Genomic DNA, 19,219 nt, shown 5'->3' with positions numbered 1-19,219 from the left:
CAGCCACAAAGACCACATATTGTGTGATTTTATTTATATGAAGTATCCAGAATAGGCAAGCCACAGAGAGAGGAACTAGATTGTAGTTCCCTGGAGTTTCAGGAAGAGGCAGATAAGGGATGTCCATTAAAGCGGATGGGATTTCTTATGGGGGTAATGAGATGTTGAACACCCCCATGCAGAGAGATGAGAAGTTTCACAGGAGAGACCTCAGAGATGAAAGAAAACTCTTTTTTCTGTTTTTTCCCTAGAAGCTTATTGACAATATAAAAAGCCTTTATTATAATGAGAAAATCACTTTTGGATATTAAGGGGCTAGAAAATGATGCCCTTCACTGAGCAATCTCTAAGAAGAGTGTGCAGATTCAGACAGGAGTGGATCTAGTTAAGACAAAGCTTAGTACAGGCACCCCCACCCACCCGCCCTGCTCAGCCCTACACCACAGCCTGGCCCTGCAGCGTCCCACTGTGGAACCATGCAGACAGCTCAGAATGTCCTGCCACAGAGCAGGCTGTCATAGCGCTAGCTGCCATCACTGGGAGCAGCAGCAGCTCTGATCTTCACAGGGTGGACTTGGGAGTCACTGAGGACAGTGGTCCTCCAACTTGAGCGTACACCAGACTCACCTGGAGGGCTTGAAGAACACGGAGTGCTGGGCCCCGTCCCTAGAGGTTCTGAATCGGTAGGCCCTGGGCAGGGGCCTGATAATTTGCATTTCTAACAAGTTCCCAGGCGACACTGATGCAGCTGATCCAGGAGGGTGACCGACATCTGGGTTTGCACAGGACTCAGGGGCATTCCCAGGACCTAGGGACTTTCAGTGCTAATACCAGAAAATTCCCAGGCAAACCAGGATGAACTGGTCACCTTATTAAGCTCATGGACCGCACTCTGAGTGCCACTATTTAAGGAGATAGGATCAAATTTAGATCTGAAGGGTGAGAGAAGGAGGGATCAAGGATGACCTTCCAGTTTCTGGCCTAAGCAGCTTGGTCCACAGTAAGATCAGTGGATCCCAAACTGGAATATTTAAAAAAAAATACTGATGCTGAAACCCCACCCTAGATATTCTGATTTAATTGGTGTGGAATGTTACCTGGGCAGCAGGGTTATCAGAGCTCCCCAGGTGATCCTAATGTGCAGCAAACCATTGTGTAATGCCTTTCTCTTAGAATGGAATCCAGGAGGAAAACAGGTATACAGGGCAAATTAATGAGTTTTAGGTGTTCATGAGCCATCTGTGGTTCTCAGTCCCGGCTACAAATTAGAATCCTCTGGGCAGCATCATAAACACCTCGACGCCTGGGTCCCACCTGCGGTGACTCTGATTGAATTGGTCTGGGTTGGGTCTGAGCCTGGGTAGTTTAAAAAAATCTCCCCAGGTACATACAGTAAAATAGTATTCAGCCTTAAAAATGAAGGAAATTCTGACATGCTGCAACATGGATGAACCTAGACAGCACGCTAAGCGAAATAAGCCAGTCACCAAAGGACAAATAGCACATGATTCTACTTATGTGAATTACCTACAGGCGCCTGGTTCATAGAGACAGAAAGTAGAATGGGGGTTGCCAGGGGCTGGGGGACGGGGAATGGAGAGTTAGTGTTTAATGGGTACAGGGTTTCAGTTTTAGAAGATGAAAAGAGTTCTGGAGATTGGTTACACAACAATCTGAATGTACTTCACACCACTGAACCATACACTTAAAAATGGTTAAGGTCGTCAATTTTGTTACATGTATTTTATCATAAAATAAATACTTTTAAGAGAAGTCATAAGAAAAACATCTTCCCAGGTGTTTCTAAGGTGCAGCCAGGGCTAGGTGGAGGCGCTCCGTAGGCAGTGGAATTCTCGAGAAGCCACGTGATTCTGTCATTCACTTCCTCACTGAGAAACTGGTGCTAGTCCTTTAGCAATTATTAGTAAGAGAGTGGCTCTATTCTAGTCCGGTTTGGGATCTTCTCCTCCTCTCCTTTGGGGCAGGTAGTTCTTGACCCCGGTTGGTTGATTGATGCTGGAAAGTTCACTTCTCTGTATCATGATCTTTATTATTGCTTGAAGATAATGCTGAGATGGACTGAGAAAATTCCCAGAAGTTCATTTTCCCCTCATAAACGTGATGAACTGTGACACTAAGGGCTCTTTGTTCCCCCAAAATGCTCTGAAAAGGCGTTCCACGTGATCTCTTACTCCCCAATCAGCGTTGCTGTTCTGCCTCCTTTCTCTGTAAATCTGAGTCCTTAGAATTCTGCCGCCTGCGCTCTGCGTCCGTCCCACTTTTCCGAAGGAAGGAGATTTTAGCCCGTAGCTGTAGCTGCAGTCTTTCAGTTTGGAATCTGCCCTGTGAATGAATTCCCCTTTGGGAGAAACAGATATTTCCTATATAGCTTTTTGATTACTTTCAGCAACCCAGAGCTTAGAGCATTTAAGCCCCGAATTCACACAGATTATAGGCTATTCACACAGATCATAATCTCACTGAAGTCAGTTTCTTTAATTATAAAGAATAATATTTTCAAACTTTGCTTATATTGCCCAGCCTTGTTAGAAGGATAACCACGTTGTTAATCTTTCTACATTTGTGGACAGAATGAAGCATGCAGGCAAGAGTTCTGAGTCCAGGACAGCATCAGGACTGGGGATTTCATGTTCTCAAAAGTATAGCTGGGTCATGGACCAAAACTTCATGCCTGACTGAGGAAAAGGCAACAAGAACCCCATTGAGAAAAAGTGCTCAGGTTCAGGTGCCCAGACAGAATGGACCTTCCTAAGGTTCCATTCTGGATTCTTCTATAGGTCTTCACAAGGTTTTGTATAAGGTCATTAGTCCAAAATTGCAGACTTTAATACAGAGAGAGCTCATTTTCAGATGGAGATACTACGAGGGGACTGCTTCTCAGGGAGTCATTTTCTTTTGACAGTGGATGTCCGAAATGAACCCCAGCCTGTGTAAAGAGCTTGAATCACAGAATGGGAAATTTGCCTAAAACCAGGCATTTCAAAACACTCTAAAAAGACTTCAAAAGGAGGCTGGAATTTGAGTTTAGGAGGGTGGCATTCAAGGCAAAGCAAACAGCGTGAGCAGAGGCTTCGGAAGCTGGATGTGGCGGACTAAGGCTGGAGTACAGGCATGCAAGAGTAGAGGGATTAAGAAGGTGGGCTCAGTCGAATCCATAAAGAATTCTCTAGGAAAAGCCTTGAAGGATAGAATGTCAGAAATAATTCTCACCTGTGAATACATGAGCAAATTTTTATATCACTGCTGTTCAAATAAAAATATTGAAAGAATGATGATGAGGTATAGTTTTTGTTTTTCAATTGATGAAACTTTAAAAATTCATAATATTCACTGTTGGCAAGGGCTCAGGTCAATGGTTGTTCCCACAGGCTGTTGGTGAGAGTGTAAATTGGGACAAACTTCCCTCATGGTAGTTTGACAGTAACATCAAAAACTTTGTACACACACGCACACACATGTAGCATGTATACATATATGTGCTCCTTATATACATATGTCTGTATACACATGCATGCTTATGGTATGTATAAATATGTGTGCTCTTTGCATACACATGTAGTATTATACATGCATACATGTGCTCTTTATGTACATGTATATATCTGTATACCTGTATATACGTATATGTGCTCCTTATATACATGTGTGTCTGTATACACACATACATGTAGTATATATACATGCACGCACTATTTATACACATCTATGTCTGCACACGTACATACATGTACTGTGCATGTATGTGCATGTGTGTGCTCTTTGTATATGTCTTACACACATGCATGTGTGTAATGTGTATGAATATCTGTGCATATGTGTACTCTTTATATGCTTATATGTCTGTGTATACACATACACACATGTAGTGTGTGTGCATGTATGTGCATGTATGTGTACTCTTTACATACACATATATATGTCTGTATACACACACACACATACATATGCTCTTTGATCCATTATTTTTGCTCCATTTAATATATCCTGGGGAATAGTTAAGGATATGAACAAAGGTTTAACAAAAATATTTATAACAGGAAAATATTTGAAACAAAGTGCACATTAACTGATGGGGGATTCATTAAACAGGTTCTGGTTCCTGCAGTCAGAGGAATACTTTCCAGTAATTTAAAGTACTGCTGCCGGAGAACATTCTCCTCCTCTTCTCCCAGCCCACTGAGGTGTGTGCCAATCCCATCTCTATCCGGCTTCCCCACAGCATGGCTTGGGGGCCCCCTATCTAGAGACGCACTGTGGAATCTACACAGGGGAACACAGGCGTGCTTTGTGGAAGCCCCAGGTGATCCAGGTGTCCCTCGCTAGGTTGAAAATCACTGTATTTGCTCGTACAGAAAGATGTTCGGGATCTATTGATTGAACAAGCATACAGTACGATATCATTTTTGGAGAATATTTATATGCAAGGAAAAAAGTATGAAAGAACATATAGTAAAATATTAACCACTTTTCTCTGGATGGTGGTACTATGGATAATAATTCTTTCATTTTGCCTGTCTGATTTTTCTATTTTTTCAATAATGAGTACATAAATAATTATATAATTTAAAAATTTTTCTAAATGAGAATGGGCAAAAATAGGTTAAAATAAAAATATGGAAAGGAAATTATACTTGTTTCATATTATTCACCACAAATGCATTCTGTGATTTCAAAAAATAGAAAACAAATATTTGTAAAAATTGAATGCACTTATTTTTTAAGCAATTGGGCACTGTAGGTATTTTGTGTCCCTAAAGGGAAGAGCCATTTGACAAATTTTCAAATCATTGAAAATTGATGGCAATTATTGATTCCATCAGTGACTGATTTTAATCTCCTTTTTTTTTTTAACCTAGCAGACAAAAGAATGCAATTTCAACTGACCTTTTTTCTGCACCTTGGTGAGTATTTGTCATCAAAATCCATTTTCTGCTTAAAATGAATTGTTCTAAAGTATTTAGTAGAAATAGCTTTTAAATATAGCCACTCCTTTTTTTCTATGCTATTACATACTTGTAAGACTCATCTGTTTTAAAATTGTGTCAAGCAACTCAAAAATTCCACTCAAACATGTATAATATCCACATATAGCTATTTCTATCACTCTTTAAAGGAATATTAGCACCAGCAGATAAGCCAGTAAAGAAATATGCTGAAGAAAGTAAAATACTTTCAGATTCTTAGTTTACAACTATAATATATTTTATTTATTTTTGAAGATTGGCCGGGAGCTAGCATCTGTTGCCAATCTTCCTCTTTTTTTTTTTTTCTCCCCAAAGCCCCAGTACATAGTTGTATATCCTAGTTGTAAGTCATTCTAGTTCTTCTGTGTGGGATGCCGCCACAGCATGGCTTGATGAGCGGTGTGTAGGTCCACACCCAGGATCCGAACCGGTGGAACCTGGGCCGCCAAAGCGGAGTGTGTAAACTTAACCACTTGGCCACAGGGCCAGCTCCTATTTTACCTTTTAAAAAGAGTTCTGCTTTGGATGTAACACTCGTCCAGGTGATGAGGGCTCGTGTAGCATTATAGGCCAAATTCCCTCTTCATAGTGAGCAGCAGCTCTGAGCTAAAAGACTGAGTTCTCCATGCCTCTGCTGTCTTCAATAAGCTGAGAATAATTTGAATTAGTCATAGAGACGATGTTTCCAACAATTACTCTCTTTGATCCTGACTTTGCTATATCTATAACAGCCCTGCTTTCAGTTGCTGAGTACTAACGAAATTGCTTCGAATTTTCTCTTCCAAGATTCATGCTCAATTTCTTCAAGGCAGCAAACTTTAAGAATCTCATCTTGTAATTCTGCCATTCCCAAACCCCGAGGCAGTTTCCCAGTTAAACTTGCTGGTAATGGAGGAAGGAACAGCTCTAGATGTAAATGCTCATTTGCTGTCTGTTGAAAATTCTCTGCCTCAGAGAGGTGAGCCACAAGCCAGTGGGCTCGGAGACTCGTTATGCTGCCCCCAGGACTACGAAACTTAGATCTGGCCTCAGATAGGCAGAGAAGGGTTCTTTTAATCTACGTCTGTCTTGGATGTTCTCTTTGGGACTAAACCAGTATTCAGAATCAGAAGCAACCACCGAGAATCACTGAGCTCTCTCCCAGCCTCTGTACGAGATATCTTCCTCACACCTTGCCAACGTTCTAACCCACTCCACAGTTGGCAGAGAGTCCTTCTCAATCAGGAGACCTCTCTCTCAGCACGGAAGATCTTCAAAACTAAATCAGCTTGGGCAGAAAAGACCTCACCGCAATAGATCCGGGATTTCTAAAGCCTGATCTAACCCAAATCGCTAGGGTTGCTTGTGGTTGGCTACCAACCAGTTAATCCCATGTCATCAGCTTGGGCATTTCCTGACTTGTAGTTTGACCATAGGCATTTCTATAAACCCTGGAGCCATTCAAACATTTTGCCTTGCATTCTGACTAAGGAAGATAAGGAGAAAAAAATCATAAAGCATACATTGGTCCCAGGTTTTGGGTACTGGATGCAAAATGCAAACTTATCTATCGTGCATTATTTGTACATTTTCTTACCCGTAATAATAATGTGTGTGAGTACATAAACGTGTGTGTGTGTTACAGCCTCTAAAACTCTGAAGTGAATTCTAAAGGGTATGAAAATATCTCACTTGTTTAAGAAAATTATAACAACATACAAAATTACTAGGTAGAGCGATTACATAATAGTTATTTCTACAAAATGATCCTTCAGTTTATAGAAAATTTGCTGTGCATTTTCCTTAAATGATGATATCTCCTAAATTCATTTTAATAAGATTCTACTTAAAGTTGTATGTCATTTCTGAGGAATACACTGATTTTCTAAAGACGTAAACATCTTTATTTTCTGAATCAATTCCAAATTCTTGCTAATGTGATAATCTGGCAGTTGAAGGCTTCAACCCAGGAAAGATGTTGCTGAGTCTATGTTCGAGCATGAAGCTTTAACTACTTATGTTTCTAGCCACTTTTTGCCAAATATTTTCCATCAGAAGCTCCTATTTACAATTATAATATTACACAAATAATGGTTCGATTTCCCTAAGTCCTGGAATAATTTTATTTCTGAAAAGTACAATCTGATCAAAACAAGTTTGGCCAAGTCAGGTTATAAAAACATGTTTAATCTCTAGGCAACAATTCCAATAAAAGAATTCAGGATGGAACTTGTCTAAAGGAATAAATCCATGGAAGGGAAGACTTAGTTACCCGACACGTAGCATTGACAGAGATTTTATACCTGACCTTGTTTTAAAAAGCCTCTGTCTATTGATGTCTAAACTTCTGATTGGTTATTTATCCTAGATGCCAATTCCAGGAAATGAAAGGAAATCTGGGTTTGTTGGGTAAATAAAAGGAAAAATCCATGTTAACTAATCTAGGATCACTTATTATACAATGAAATAAAAAGGGGATAATGGAGCTAACTTTCTTCACGTATCTACCTGAAAGAAATGCTGTGGCTTTGCTTTAGAAGAATAATCTTTGCCACCAGATTGAGGATAGAAAATTCTCTGTTCAAACCGCCCCTTGGAAACCTGTGGGGAGGAGACATTATGAATACATTCCTGGCTGTAGGACTAAGATCTATGTGTGTTTAATGCCTGACAGTAATCACAGAATGACCACATTCATAGACTAGTTTATGTGGGGAATGTGTACATAAGGGAAAGAACATTATTTTTCAATAGCATTTATTTTTAGAGGGCGAGCTGAAGGAAAGAAATCCATTAAATGCAAAACAAGTCCATAAAAAAATTATTTCTTTATGTTTTTACAATGGAGAAAATTGAGGAGAAACCAAGCTTATTCCACAGTATGGTAATTATTTTTCATTTTAGGCTCGTCCCTCACACTCCTGTCTGCTGAAATCAGGGCTTGGCATAAATTTTCATGTCTCAAGGGAAAAGTATTTAAGAGCAGCTGGAAGAGGGCCTGTGCGCATTGTTTTAGAGCGTGAGATTTTCTTGATTCACCATTGAGAGGTTGATGGGGTGATTTTGAGAGAAGAGAGGATTGTTTGGGTTTTTTTCATTTTTTATTTTGTGGTAATTGCAGCTTCTCATGCAGTCGTAAGAAATAATACAGAGAGAATTCCATATGCTTTTCACCCAATTACAATCAGGAAATTGTCGTTGAAATAGTCCGCTGACCTTGTTCCAATTTCACCAGTTTTCATGAACTCATTTGTGTGTGTATGTAGTTAATTCTGTGCACTTTTATCACATGTACAGATTTGCATGGCCATCACCACGGCCAAGAGACATAACAGTTCCATCCCCTCAAAGATTCCTATTGCTACCCTTTCATATCCACACCCACCCCCAACCCTCCCTACCTCCCTAACCCCTGACAACCACAAATCTGTTGTCCATCTCTATGATTTTGTCATTCAGGAAATGGAATTATGCAGTATATAACCTTTTGAGACCGGCTTTTTTCACTCAGTGTAATTCCTTTCAGATTCATCCAGGTTGTCGTGTGTATCAATAATTCCTTTCTTTTTTTACTAAGTACTATTCCATGGTATGGAGTATCACACTTTGCTTAACTATCATTCACCCATTGTAGGACATCTGAGTTGTTTCTAGTTTTTGGCTATTATAGATAAAGATGCTATGGACATTTGTACACAGGTTTTTGTGTGAACATAAAATGTAATTTCTCTGGGATAAATACCTAAGAGAGCAATTGCTGGATTGAATGATAAGCACATGCTTAGTTTTATAAGAAACCACCATACTTTTCCCAAGAATGGCTGTACCATTTTATGTTCCCACAAGCAGAGTATGAGTGATCCAGTTTCTCCACATCCCCTCCAGCATCTTGCGTTATCACTATTTTTCATGTTAGCCATTCTGATAGGTATGTAGTGATATCTCATTGTGGTTTTGATTTGCATTTCCCTAAGGGCTAATGTTGTTGGACATCTTCTCAGGTGCTTATTTGACATCTGTATATCTTCTTCTTCAATGAAATGTCTTTCGTGCTGCTTGCCATTTTCTAATTGGATTGGTTTTTTAATGTTGACTTTTGAGAGCTCTTTATATATTGTAGATCAATAGTTTCATCAGATATGAGATTTGAATTATATTTCCCCAGTCTGTAGCTTGCCTTTTCACCTCTTTACAAGGTTTCCTCGGAACAAGTTTTTAATTTTGATGAGGTCCAATTTACCAATTTACCAATTTTTTTTTATGGATCATGCTCTTGTCACCAATTCTAAAAATTCCTCAGCTAGCCCAAGTCCCAAAGATTTTCTCCTATGTGTTATAGGAGTTTTATAGCTTTCTAGTTTTATATTTTACATGTAAGTCCATGATCCATTTTGTGTTAATATTTGTGCAAGATGTGAGGTTTTGGTTAGTTTGGTTTTTTTTGCCTATGGATGTCCAATGGCTCCAGCACCATTTGTTGAAAAGGCATCCCTCTCCCACTGGATTGCCTTTGCAGCTCAAAGATCAGTTGGGCATATCTGTGTGGGTCTATTTGTGGATTCTCTATTCTGTTCCTTTGATCTATGGGTCTAACCTTCTGCCAATGTTACACTCTCTTGTTTACTATAACTATATAGTAAGCCTTAATATCAAGTAGAGTGATTTTCAAAATTATTTTAGCTATCCTAGGTCCTGTGCCTTTCCATCCAGAGGCTATTTTATTTCTGCAAAACTGTCATGTCTGTAATTTGAATTGTGATCTAAAGAAAACTAGCGCCTAGATTTTGGCCTTGAGAATCAAACAGAATTCTAACCCTTTAATTGAATTTTAAAAGATACTGTAATGTGCTGTTCAAATATACTTTTTTTTTTTTTTTTTTTTTTTTGCTGAGGAAGATTCGCCTTGAGCTAACGTCTGTTGCCAATCTTCCTCTTTTTGTATGTGAGCCACCACCGCAGCATGATCATTGACAGATGAGTGGTGTAGGTCTGCGCCTGGGAAACCAATCCGGACCACCAAAGTATAGCCTGCCAAACTTAACCATTAGGCCACCAGGGCTGGCCCTCAAATATACTTTTTAAAAGAAGAAATATAACGATTTCTGTAAATAGCTATCAATAAAATATTACAGTGGACACACATTATATGTGCCTTTAACTTTATATGTGTGTTAACTTTAGATTAAGACTCAGTAAGATTCTACTTTGTTTTATTCAATCTTCCCAATGATAAACAATCCATTAATATGTTAGGGGTTACAAAAGCATAACTTTAATATAATGGAGCAAATCCTGCAGACACGAAATAGTTCAGATTACCCTACTCACCCACATTCCCATATTGAGATTGAACAGTTATCTTAACTCAGAATTTAACATTTTAAAACAAATAGAATTTTAAAAATAGTTTTTAAACTGAGAGTTAAGGACACTATCTTGGAAAAGTAAAATGGAGAATTGAGGGTGACAATTGAGATAGAGTTGCCTTTGCAATGGTCTCACTTGTGACTGGATCCCTTCATGACAGATCTGTTGGATGGCAGGTCTCAAGGGCTAAGTGTGCTGTATAGACTGGAACTCGATCTCTCCCTTTATCCCGAAGGGGCATGACTTGTTCCATGGCATATCTGAACTCAACAATCCAGTTTATAAAGGAGGTCCATGGAATTTGCTTATTTTGGGAGAAAGTTATTTCCCAAAGATTTCTTAGATTCTCCAATTGATTTTGTACAAGTTGGAACTACAGGTATAAGAGGCAGGATTCGGATTCTCCTTCCTCGTGTCTGTGCATTCGTCTTCCTTATTTGCCCTACAGTGCCACACAGGGAATTCCCAGTAAATAGAGGCTATCTCAGATCAGGTTTCCTAGAAGCAGAGCCTGAGACAGGAGTTCGTGTGCAAGTGATTTATTGAGGGAGTGCTCTGAGGGGTAGAGAGTGAGGGAAGAGGAACCAGGATGTGGTCCCAGCTGGAGTCAGGCTTCAGCCTCCTTCTGTGGAGAGGTTCTGAGCACAAGAAGTGAGAGGTTCTTGCACTGCAGAGTTGATCCCAGCCTGAGCCAATGGTGCCAGCCTTTTGAACCATGTATCCATCACTCATTGGCTCCAGACTGGCCCAGGTAAGGACATGAACAAAGACGGTGTAACCCCCCAAGCTCAGAGATTTCCATCAGCTTGAGGCTGCCAACAGCATCCATGGCCAGGGTCTTAATGATCAATAGAACTGGTATTAAAAATAAACAGGCTGTTAGCCTTCCAGTTTAACCAGTTGCTTCTTTAAGCCTTCTGCTACTCTTCGACTGCCTTCTATGTAGCTGTTTCTGTTGTGTTCCAGGGTTGCTCAGTTACGCGAAGGCTCAAGATGAATGCCATAGGGGTGCCTGTCATCCCACCACCGGCAATCTCTTAGTGGGCCGCGGTGCACAGCTCACGGCTTCTTCTACCTGTGGGCTGGATGGAGCCCAGAAATATTGCATCCTCAGCTACCTCGAGGTGGGTTGGTTCTTTGTTTACTTGTTGGGACATTATTCAATCAGTGATGTAGATTTTTCCAAGTACCTCTGGGGCCATCCAGACAACTCTAAAGGAGGAGACAACACTCCTCCCAGAACATCAGAGACACAAGTGATACAATTCAAAGTCCAGGAAACCTCGGCTGATCAGAAAATAGGAACGATCTGCTTCATCTATTTCCTGGTACCTTAGAATTAGACGGAAAGCCTTTTGGGTTCAGTCTTTGAAGAGAATTACTATAAAATGCACTGTTCTACTCGGCGGCCATGGTGATGCTCACAGAATGAACTTAATTGACTGGTTCAGTGAAGATCGAAGATCCCCGGAGCCTCAAGGCAATTGTGCGAACATGAGTTCTCGTTGTCCTGCCTTACATAGAGACAGAGGGGCTGGAGATCTATGAATTGATTGCATGCCAGCCTCACAATGCCACGTGGAAATTGTCTTGTCTAAACCCCATGAAATCCCAATGTGAACATATTTTTGTGCCTTCTTTTCCTTAAAGACCAGTTTTATAAAAGGACCAGTTGCTTTGCAGTTTTTTTCTTCCCTGTGCTCTGGGAGCAGAACAAGCATCCAAGGTCATCTGAGTATCATACCTGCTGAAAAGCCTGAAGCCATCACGTCAACCCCTCAAATGAGAGGATGTGCAGGAAGGAAGTTGGACATAAGCCTAATGTTAGTGGCCCAGGTTTTTCCATGTATTGTTCATTTAAGGCAACTCCCGGGGGTCTCTGGGAAATGCTTTGTATTCTAATTGGTTTCTAAAATAGAATAAAACGAGGATGATTATAAATAAGTGGAGACAATACCTGAGTGCTTGGCTGTATTCTAAGTTTGGGAAGTGCTTGTGTAAGAAGGCAAATTCTCTGCATGTGCAAGGTAAGGGCACCATAAGAGTTTTTGCTCAACTCTAGGTCAAGTGGGATGGATGGTCCTTCAAGTGACTTTCCTAAGTCCAGGTCCTCCAGACAAAGAAGCGGTTCTCAATTCTAATATTAGAAACTTTCCAACACGAGCATCACCCATCTTGTTCTTCAGCCACTGGCGTTTGCTTACTGTTTTCAGGAGGCAACATACTCTGACAATAATTAGAAATTAGAAAAGTCACACCAATAAAAATAGAAGTAACTCAAACTTCAGAGGATTTTTTTTGTCTAGAGAATCACAGAAATCTTAAAGATCTGAGAGCTGGAAAAAAAGCTCAAAGTATGTTCAGGCTGACAAAGTATTACAGGTGGGGCTACAAGTACTAGTCCCCACAAACATCCATGCATTGTGGAGGATGATTTTTTCCCATTCATTATCTAAGAAATTGCTACCAAGTAAAACATTGTCTTCAGAAGCTTCAAGTCAACATTGACCCATAGTGTTACCCAGGCTGGGACTCCTACATCTAGTTGCCACCATTAAGCATCCTCTGTAGCCAGTTCTGTCAAAGACTTTGCTTCTAAAATGTTTACAGAAAAAATAGTCCACAAGCCCTGAAATTAAACATTTTCCCCAATAATTTGCACAGTATTACTGGAAACACTTGGAAGTTTTGACATCTTTTGGTAGAATAATAGGGCTTCTGCTGCTAATTTTAAAATTGCACACATCTGGGGCAAACCTCCCCATATGCAGAATTGATCTAGCTTCCATTGTTCCTTACTTCCCAAAGGGCATTTTGTTTTCTTGAAGTATAAGGCTGACGGTGGCCAGTGATTCTAAAAAGATTACATGGATCTCTTGAAAAGCTGGTTTACTTTGACAAACTCTAGCTGAAACAATCATTAAAATCATCATGCATTCGTTCAACAAATTTTATTGAGTATCTACCATATGCCAGACACTATTCTAGGTAAGGAGAATACAGTAATGAACAAAATAAAGTTCTCATCCTCACTGAGCTTAAAGTCTAATGATGGAGACAGACAATAATCCAAAAACTATATAATACAGTCTCAAGTCATGATAAGGGCTTAGAAAATGTTATGTATAAAGCAGGGTACGGATAGAGCATGGCAGAAGCCGTAAGGGTGGGGAGGTGGTGGTATTTTAGATAGGAGTCAAGGAAAGTCTCTCTGAGGTGATGGCATTTAAACAGAGACCTGAAAGAAGGAGCAAGAGATAAAAATATTTGGTGGTACGTGGGCAGAGCAGAGAAGTACTTGTATAGAGACTGAGGCAGGAGAGTTCTTGGTGAGCCCAAAAAAGAGCAAGAAGTAAATATAGGTAGGAAAGAGTGAATCAAGCAAAGACAGGTAGAGGAAAAGGCAAAGAGGTGGCCCTGGTCAGGTGGCATAGGCCCTTGTAAGCCACGGTCCGGATATAAAACCAAACAATGTTCGCTGAATATTTACCAGCGCATTTGCTGTTATAGGGAATTTCCGGCACAGAGGATTGTAGTCAACAGCCCCTGCTTCCTGGAAAGTTTGCAAAAGCAGCTTTTCCAGAGTCCCACAGGTATTAGCCAGGAACAACTGTGCAGGCCATTGGCAGGCCTTTGGAAATCTTTGGAGAGTTCCTTAGGAGTTTTAAGTAAGTACAGCTGCAAGCGGATGCATTAAATTAAGCAAACTCAAAAAGTGACCTTGGCTGTTGTAACCTTTGAAAACCCATCCCAAGCAAAACCAGTGCCAATTCAATGATAAGACCTTCTAGTCTGTAAGACCAGAGGGGAGGCCTCCCTGTTGTGAATTTAACAAAAATCTTTTAGAAAATCCACGTATGATGTAAAGGTTTTGGTCATGGCAGCTTTTCTGCCAAAACTATGTCTGAGAGAGAAAGGACGACGTTTACAGATAACCTAGTGGCCAATTGTTTCATTAATTTCTTGCCAAATATTCTTTTTTTGACTTAAGGAAGTAATTAGAACTCAAATAGCATATCCTAATTATTTCTCTATAGTTTAAAATAATCTCTAGATCATCTGCTTCTTGTCTGAAAAGTAAAATACTTCCACATAAATTTGCATTTTTGCCCCAAATGGGTAAACTTATAAAATTTCTAGGTCATATTTGAATTTCATTTGTTATTGTATTTAAACACCTATTGATGGAAAAATTGATGTCTTGTTATTTCCTCTGCTTTTTATTTTTAGCCAGATTGAAAGACAAGTATAGTAAGGACAGCTTGTTTTTAAATTCAGATCAACAATAAGTCATTACAATTCTTTATTTTTAATTTTAATGATGGTGTTTTCCAGGGGGAACAAAAATGCTTCATCTGTGACTCCAGATTTCCATATGATCCATACGCCCAACCCAACAGCCACACCATTGAGAACGTAATTACAAGTTTTGAACCAGATAGAGAAAAGAAATGGTGGCAATCTGAAAATGGTATGATTAAATCCCTTGCCAATTTTTTATCTTCATATTTTTAATAAGACGTCTTTCTCTTTGTATGATTTTAACAATGTCACAGCAAGAAATTATATTGGAACGGAACAGCATCCGCTAAGAAGGGAGAACCATGTCTAGGAACAAAATTTATTTTCATTTTCAGAGAGATTATTTTCCTCTAGAGAAATCAAAGTGTATTTCAAGCCCATAACTCAGAATGTTTCACTCTTTCCATGTGGAGAAAGAAAATATCTCTGCATCCTTTTGTTCTTTGTAAAAGAAAAAAAATAAGGAAGTTTGTGAGGTGTTGGTAAAAATAGCCTAATATAAAACACACTGATGTCAACAGAATCAATAATGCCAGGGAAGTCTGAGAGTTAACACTGTGCTTTTTCCTTCTTCAACACATGAAGGGAGAGAGAAGGACATTTCGTTTCTTGCTGGAAGCCAAAGATTTTAACATAAAAATTGAATTGAAAGGATACTTGGCTACTGACTGGAGTTCTTTCCTCCTGGATTTATGCCCTTCTCTCTTCATGAACAGTTGTGATACTGAACCTCACACTGGCCCTGACCATCCACATTTCCTAGAGGCCCACTGTAAGTTTGGACCTGATGGGTGATTCTTCATGTCCCACCCCAGCCTTGGGCCTTATGTGCTTAGATCAGTGTGGGCTGGCTCCCTCACGATGCCCCCTCTTCACGACTGGTCTGGAATCCTTAACCCCCACAAAATGATTCCAGTTGCCACATCTCTCTCTGTTGCACTTTGGCCTACAATCCCTCTATTCTCTTCAGACACCTAAACGTGTTTCCTTTTGGGGACCGTAGACCGTTAAAGGGGAGTGTGGGCATAATCATAACATATAAGATCATTTAGGGCAAGCTTAACGTGAGGCTGTTTTTCTATGACATCCATTGGGCAGGTCTATGTTTGGTGTCTACTAAATGCCTGTTTGTTATGGATCCTAATTATTGATCTCTAGTTGGACTTTTCCTAATGAACGTGAGGTGGTTTTAAAGCACGGTCACCTGTCTTCATTGATGAATGGTGCCATATTTGCTTAACAGTTGTTTTGACCCACGTGTCCAGCATTTGGTCCACATCTCCTCGCAGGAGGAATGCCCCTCTGTCAATGATGATTACATAGAACAAGGGTTCTCAACCCAGAACTTTAGAGAGGGGAGAGGAGATCTCCTTTCTAGAAAAGGTTGGCAGCCCTTAACACCGCCTGGAATGGGGCTGCCCTCTCAGCAGCAAACCCTGCCCCAAGCCATTCACCCTAGAACTCTAAGCTGAACCCCAATTGACTCCGGTCCAGCCCCTGTTGGCTAGAGCTGTGCTGTCCAATATTGCAGCCCCAGCCACACGGGGCTACCGAGAACTTAAAACATAGCTAATCCAAATTGAGATGTACTTTAAGTGTAAAAATATCTCATATTTCTAAGGCTTAGTTTGGGGGAAAAATGTATAATAAAGCATTACTAATTTTTAAAATATTAATTGTTGAAATAATATTTTTGGGTTAAATATATTAAAAATAATTTCACCCGATTCTTTTTACTTTTTAAACCATGGCTGCTAGAAAAATTTAAATTACACGTGACTCATATTGTAATAGTCCCCCCTTCTCTGCGGTTTCACTTTCCACGGCTTCAGTCACCCGTGGTTAACTGTGGCCCAAAAATATTAAATGGAAAATTCCAATAAAAACGATTTGTAAGTTTTAAATTGCACACCTTTCTGAGTAGCGTGATGAAATCTCACACTGTCCCTCTCTCTCCTGCCTGGGACGTGAATCATCCTTTGTCCAACGTATCCGTGTGATATACGTTACCTGCCTGTTAGTCACTTAGTAGCCATCTCGGTTATCAGATGACTGTCGTGGTATGGCGGTGCTTGTGCTCAAGTCACCCTTATTTTACTTAATATTGGCCCCGAAGTGCAAGAGTAGTGATGCTGGCAATTCAGATATGCCAAAGAGAAGTCGTAAAGTGCTTCCTTTAAGTGAAAAGGTGAAAGTTCTCAACTTACTAAGGAAAGAAAAAAATCGTATGCTGAGGTTGCTAAGATCTACAGTAACTTTATTACAGTGTATTATTATAATTGTTCTATTTTATTATTAGTTATTGTTGTCAATCTTTACTGTGCCTAATTTATAAGTTAAACTTTACCATAGGTATGTACGTATAAGAAAACACATAGTATATAGAGGGTTTGGTACTATCCATGCTCTCAGGCATCCACTGGGTGTCTTGGAATACACCCTCTGCGGATTGGGGGGACTGCTGTATGTTCTGTTGGGCAGTGCCGCTCCAGAGAGAGCAGGGCTTCCACTGTGTCCAGATTGGGGCTGACCCTCCACGTCCATGCTAGAGATGGATGGCAGCTAACTCTCTCAGTGCAAAGTCCTGGCCAGGCTACTTTCTGTCTTCTCTTCAGTCCTAGAGGAACCCACAGATCCTCACTCCAAAGGGAATCTTTCAAGCTGTGTTTTATGCTAAGTGCCAATAAAACGCTCGTTCAAATGATTGTTAGCAGCTGTGTGAAGAAAAGAGCCTGTCGATCTGTATCACAGTCTGGCTTGCTAGCTTACGTTGATGTGCAGTCAGGATTTGAGTTCAAGGAAACAAGACTTCTCTTGCCACCTGTGGGAACTGTCCCGGAACTCCCCTGGCGGTATGTAATACTGCCACACAGTGGCCATGTGCACTGCCACCAAAACGTGGATGTGGGCACAGTCAGGGTGAAACTTAGATTGCTGTCACATAGACCTTCTCCTGGGCATGGAATGGCGTGGGAAACCACTCCAACAGATGAGGAAAGAGTGTTGATCACCAGCCATGTGATTTCAAAGGGTTTTATTATAGACAAGCCACAGTGTGGGATGAAATGATAAACAGGTGTCTCTCAATATCACTGATTTCCTTCTTTCTGGCTTTTTCTTTAGGTCTTGATCATGTCAGCATCAGATTGGACCTAGAGGCATTATTTCAGTTCAGCCACCTGATTCTGACCTTTAAGGTACAGATGCGTAGGCTTGCTGCCTGCTTTATTGACTTAACATATGCTGGGCTTATGTGGAATTTCACTTCCTTGCAGGGAACAAAAAGCTGTGTAAATCCAGACTTGAGTTTTGCCATCTGGATTTTCATTCTTGAATGAAAAAAAAAATACCACCTCTCATTAATTACTAACTTATATGGTTAACCAACAAAGGCACAGCAAAAAGAAAAACTCTAAGCGCTGGGGTAATAGGGACCACAAGAACTAGTCAGAAGAAAAGAGCAGGAACTGGAAATTATTTTGAAAAATCTGGAAAGTTGTGAGCAAAAGCGGAAGAAAAATTAAAAAGTCTTTACTAAGGTTAGTTAGATGCCAGAGAAAACTCTGTGCCATTGTCATTCTTTAATCATTCATCAGAATTCTGATTTTGATGTCAGGCCTGGGGCTAAGTTTTGGTAATAAAAAATGAACATAAAATAAAAAATTATAAAGATGAAATTAAAAAACCACTAGTTGTTGCCCTCAAAGAGCTCAGTCGAGTCATGGATACTAGCATAGATCTAAATTTAAAATTATAATACAAAGAGATAAGCGTAGAAATAGGCGTATGATTAGAATGCTTGGGAGTTTGTTGATGAGACTAGACCTGCCATGGGGACTCAGGGTAAACTTTATGGTAGATTTTGAGGGTTGTGTAAGAGTTTGCCAGAGGAAAAGCATTCTAGGCAAAGAAAACTGCGTGCAAATAGCGGTAAATTATCAATTACGTTAGCTTTTTAAAAAATTTATATGCCATCTTTCTTCAATTAATAATTCACACCGCCAGGACATTTTTAAAATGGAATTGGGTTCTAGGGCAAAGCATGTGCTCATAAATACTTGCCCACTTAGTGGAAAGCGATTTCAGTGTGGTCATTGCATAATAGATTTCAAAAGCTACAAATAAAGTTTGAAAACGTGCAATTAGAAAATATAAATATTCGATCTGAAGTGGGTAATAAAATCTGCCTTTGGCCAGCACCGCTAGTTTAACTCCTTTTTTCCCAGACTTTTCGACCTGCTGCAATGTTAGTTGAACGCTCCACAGACTACGGACACACCTGGAAAGTGTTAAAATATTTTTCAAAGGACTGTGCTGCTTCCTTTCCCAACGTCACATCTGGCCAGGCCCAGGGAGTGGGAGACCTTGTTTGTGACTCCAAATATTCGGATATTGAACCCTCAACTGGTGGTGAGGTAGCATTTCCTTTCTTGCTTTTCATTGCTACAAATCAAACCTTTTTTGTTAACGCGGTTAATTTAGATGAAAACCATTTAGGTTGTGTTAACTGAAATATAACTTGAGCTGTTGGTTTTTTAAGCGTGAAAGTATCTAAGTTGAAATGAGTCCTGAATTCATCTCAAATT

The 19,219-nt window shown here is 40.0% G+C and overlaps 1 protein-coding gene across 11 annotated transcripts in view; it reads left to right on the top strand.

Annotated features, from left to right (window-relative positions):
* The window catches only part of LAMB4 (laminin subunit beta 4), a 111,742-nt gene that overhangs the window by 9,558 nt on the left and 82,965 nt on the right, over positions 1 to 19,219 (top strand). For 4 of the 11 annotated variants that reach the window (XM_070615361.1, XM_070615362.1, XM_070615367.1 and 1 more), the window contains 5 exons: positions 4,878 to 4,922; positions 11,298 to 11,455; positions 14,667 to 14,802; positions 17,757 to 17,830; positions 18,860 to 19,048. In XM_070615361.1, coding sequence (XP_070471462.1) covers positions 4,889 to 4,922; positions 11,298 to 11,455; positions 14,667 to 14,802; positions 17,757 to 17,830; positions 18,860 to 19,048 — 591 coding nt within the window. In that variant the 5' untranslated portion in view covers positions 4,878 to 4,888. Of the gene's footprint in view, positions 1 to 4,110; positions 4,203 to 4,877; positions 4,923 to 11,297; positions 11,456 to 14,666; positions 14,803 to 17,756; positions 17,831 to 18,859; positions 19,049 to 19,219 lie in introns of all 11 variants that reach the window. The other 7 variants (XM_070615364.1, XM_070615368.1, XM_070615363.1 and 4 more) reach the window with 3 other exon arrangements.

The sequence above is a fragment of the Equus przewalskii genome, chromosome 4 (assembly GCF_037783145.1).
Source record: "Equus przewalskii isolate Varuska chromosome 4, EquPr2, whole genome shotgun sequence".
NCBI lineage: Eukaryota > Metazoa > Chordata > Mammalia > Perissodactyla > Equidae > Equus > Equus przewalskii.
This window is presented reverse-complemented; position numbering and strand designations above follow the sequence as displayed.